General features: G+C 49.5%; 1 protein-coding gene across 1 annotated transcript; it reads left to right on the top strand.

The window, feature by feature from the left end:
• The first annotated feature begins 310 nt into the window (after positions 1-310).
• LOC103206552 (IQ domain-containing protein F5-like) lies at positions 311-742 on the top strand. The gene has a single exon (XM_007952031.2). The coding sequence runs from the start codon at positions 320-322 to the stop codon at positions 740-742; it is 423 nt and encodes a 140-aa protein (XP_007950222.1). The 5' UTR covers positions 311-319.
• The last annotated feature ends 1278 nt before the right edge of the window (positions 743-2020 follow it).

Genomic DNA, 2020 nt, shown 5'->3' with positions numbered 1-2020 from the left:
GGTGTTCTTGCCCTAACTGGCCAAAAAATTCATGCAGAACAGGGTGAGGTAGCTAGGGCAGAGATATTCTCATTTTCCGGTGAAGACACTGAGACTCAGGGTCACCGCGGTGTGCCTGTGGCCATTAACCAGAGACTGGTAGAGGCAGGCTTGGGCTTTTGGCTATAGTAAATGCCTGGTCCAGTACTCCCGAACTTTGGACAAAGGAGTGATTGTTGATTGAGAGGATCACATCCCTCCCTAGCACACCCTCAGGCTGAAATGTATGTGTTTCCTAAGTGTCCTCTATTATCCCTTGCCAGACCCAAAAAAGAACACCATGACAAAAGAAGCCGCAGCCGTGTTCATCCAGGCCTGGTGGCGCGGCACCCTGGTGCGCCGGACACTCCTGCACGCGGCCCTCAGGGCCTGGATTATTCAGTGCTGGTGGAGGCAGATTCTGGCGAGGCTGCTGACCAATAGGCGGCAGGCAGTGCTGGAGAACTACTCACGGCGAGAATGGGCAGCGGTCAGGGTGCAGACCTGGTTCCGCATGTGGCGCATCCGCAGTCGTTACTGCCGCCTGCTCAATGCTGTCCGCATCATCCAGGTCTATTGGCGCTGGCGTAATTGTCACACTCGTGGCTTTATCCAGGGCCACTATGAACTCAAGGCAAACCTACTGAATCTTCAGCTTGAAATCTCATTGGGCTCACAGGCTTATAGGGTGGCACAACGCATACCCCTTCCAATAAAGGAATGACCAGGTCTGCTAAATCTCTGTGTCCCAAGGTCTCTCTGTCAGACTTTTTTTCCCCAGAAGGTCATTGTCTGAACTAACAATGGCTAATACTTGGACTCTTCAGCTCTGAGGAATCAGCAGGGCTTGTGTGGAGGATTCTGAGAGACCACTGCAGTACAAGCAGGAACTGTGGTTGATCAGCCGTGTTTGGAGTCCCTGGGTGGTCCACATGGTTAATGCACTCAGCTGCTAACCAAAAGGTTGGTGAGCTGGGCACGGTGGCATACACATGTAGTCCCAGCTACCCAGGAGGCTGAGGCTGGAGGATTACTTGAGTCTAAGAGCTCTGGGCTGTAGTGTGCTATGTCGATCAGGTGTCTACACTAAGTTTGGCATGAATGTGTTGAGCTCCAGGGAGCCAGGGACCACAGGTTGCCTAAGGAGGGGTGAAATGGCCCAGGATGCAAAAGGTTAGTGATTTAAGCCATCCAGAGGCACCTTGGAAGAAAGGCCTGCTGATCTACTTCTAAAAAATTGCCGTCAAAAACCCTATGGAATATACCTCTGACACCCATGGGGTTGCCATGAGTCAGACTTGACTCCACAGCATCTAGTGGTGGTGAGGGTGGCCATAGGCAGGAATGTTGGGGTTATAGGGTAGCTACATCATCCAACTCCAGTTGGCCTCATTCGCCTTGTGGTCTATGTAAATGATGTCCCTTGGAGTTGTGACACACGAAGCCCTGTATCTTTTGCTCTTAATCCTCCAATGTCTTTCCATTAAATTTAGAACCTAATCGAAAGCCCTTTTCATGGTCTACATACATGGCTCTGAATGCTCTGGCCTTGGTCGACTCTCTGAACTCAACAATCTACCACTCACCCTTTTATGGTCCTCTCTGACCACTCTGCTATTCATCAGACGTCCTAAGCATGTTTGCACCTCAGAACATGACACTTGCTTCCTCCTCCCCTAGCACTATCTTCCTCCAGATTGAGCAGATTGAGCTCTTCATTCAGGTGTGTCTTTGCTCAGTTGCTATCTCCTCAGATAGATTTTCCTTGACCACCTTTCCTAAATAGCTCTCCTTTCCCTTCACGGTTAAACTGTAGCTCCTGACTCTACCTTTTGTGTTCACACAGTCTTAATCATTACCTGAGGGTCTAGAGCTGATGTCTTGATTTCAACTTCTAGACTCCACCACTGTGAGATAATAAATTTCTGTTTTTTAAGGCCACCCACTTTGTGGTATTTTGTTACCTAGGAACTGAACCTTGTTGTTGTTGTTATGTGCTGTC

The sequence above is a fragment of the Orycteropus afer genome, unplaced genomic scaffold, assembly GCF_000298275.1.
Source record: "Orycteropus afer afer isolate SDZICR_OR568_19922 unplaced genomic scaffold, OryAfe1.0 scaffold00323, whole genome shotgun sequence".
NCBI classification, from domain to species: domain Eukaryota; kingdom Metazoa; phylum Chordata; class Mammalia; order Tubulidentata; family Orycteropodidae; genus Orycteropus; species Orycteropus afer.
This window is presented reverse-complemented; position numbering and strand designations above follow the sequence as displayed.

Excerpts from the sequence above, each read along its gene's own strand:
- LOC103206552 (XM_007952031.2), top strand. The coding sequence starts at position 320 with ATGACAAAAGAAGCCGCAGCCGTGTTCATCCAGGCCTGGTGGCGCGGC.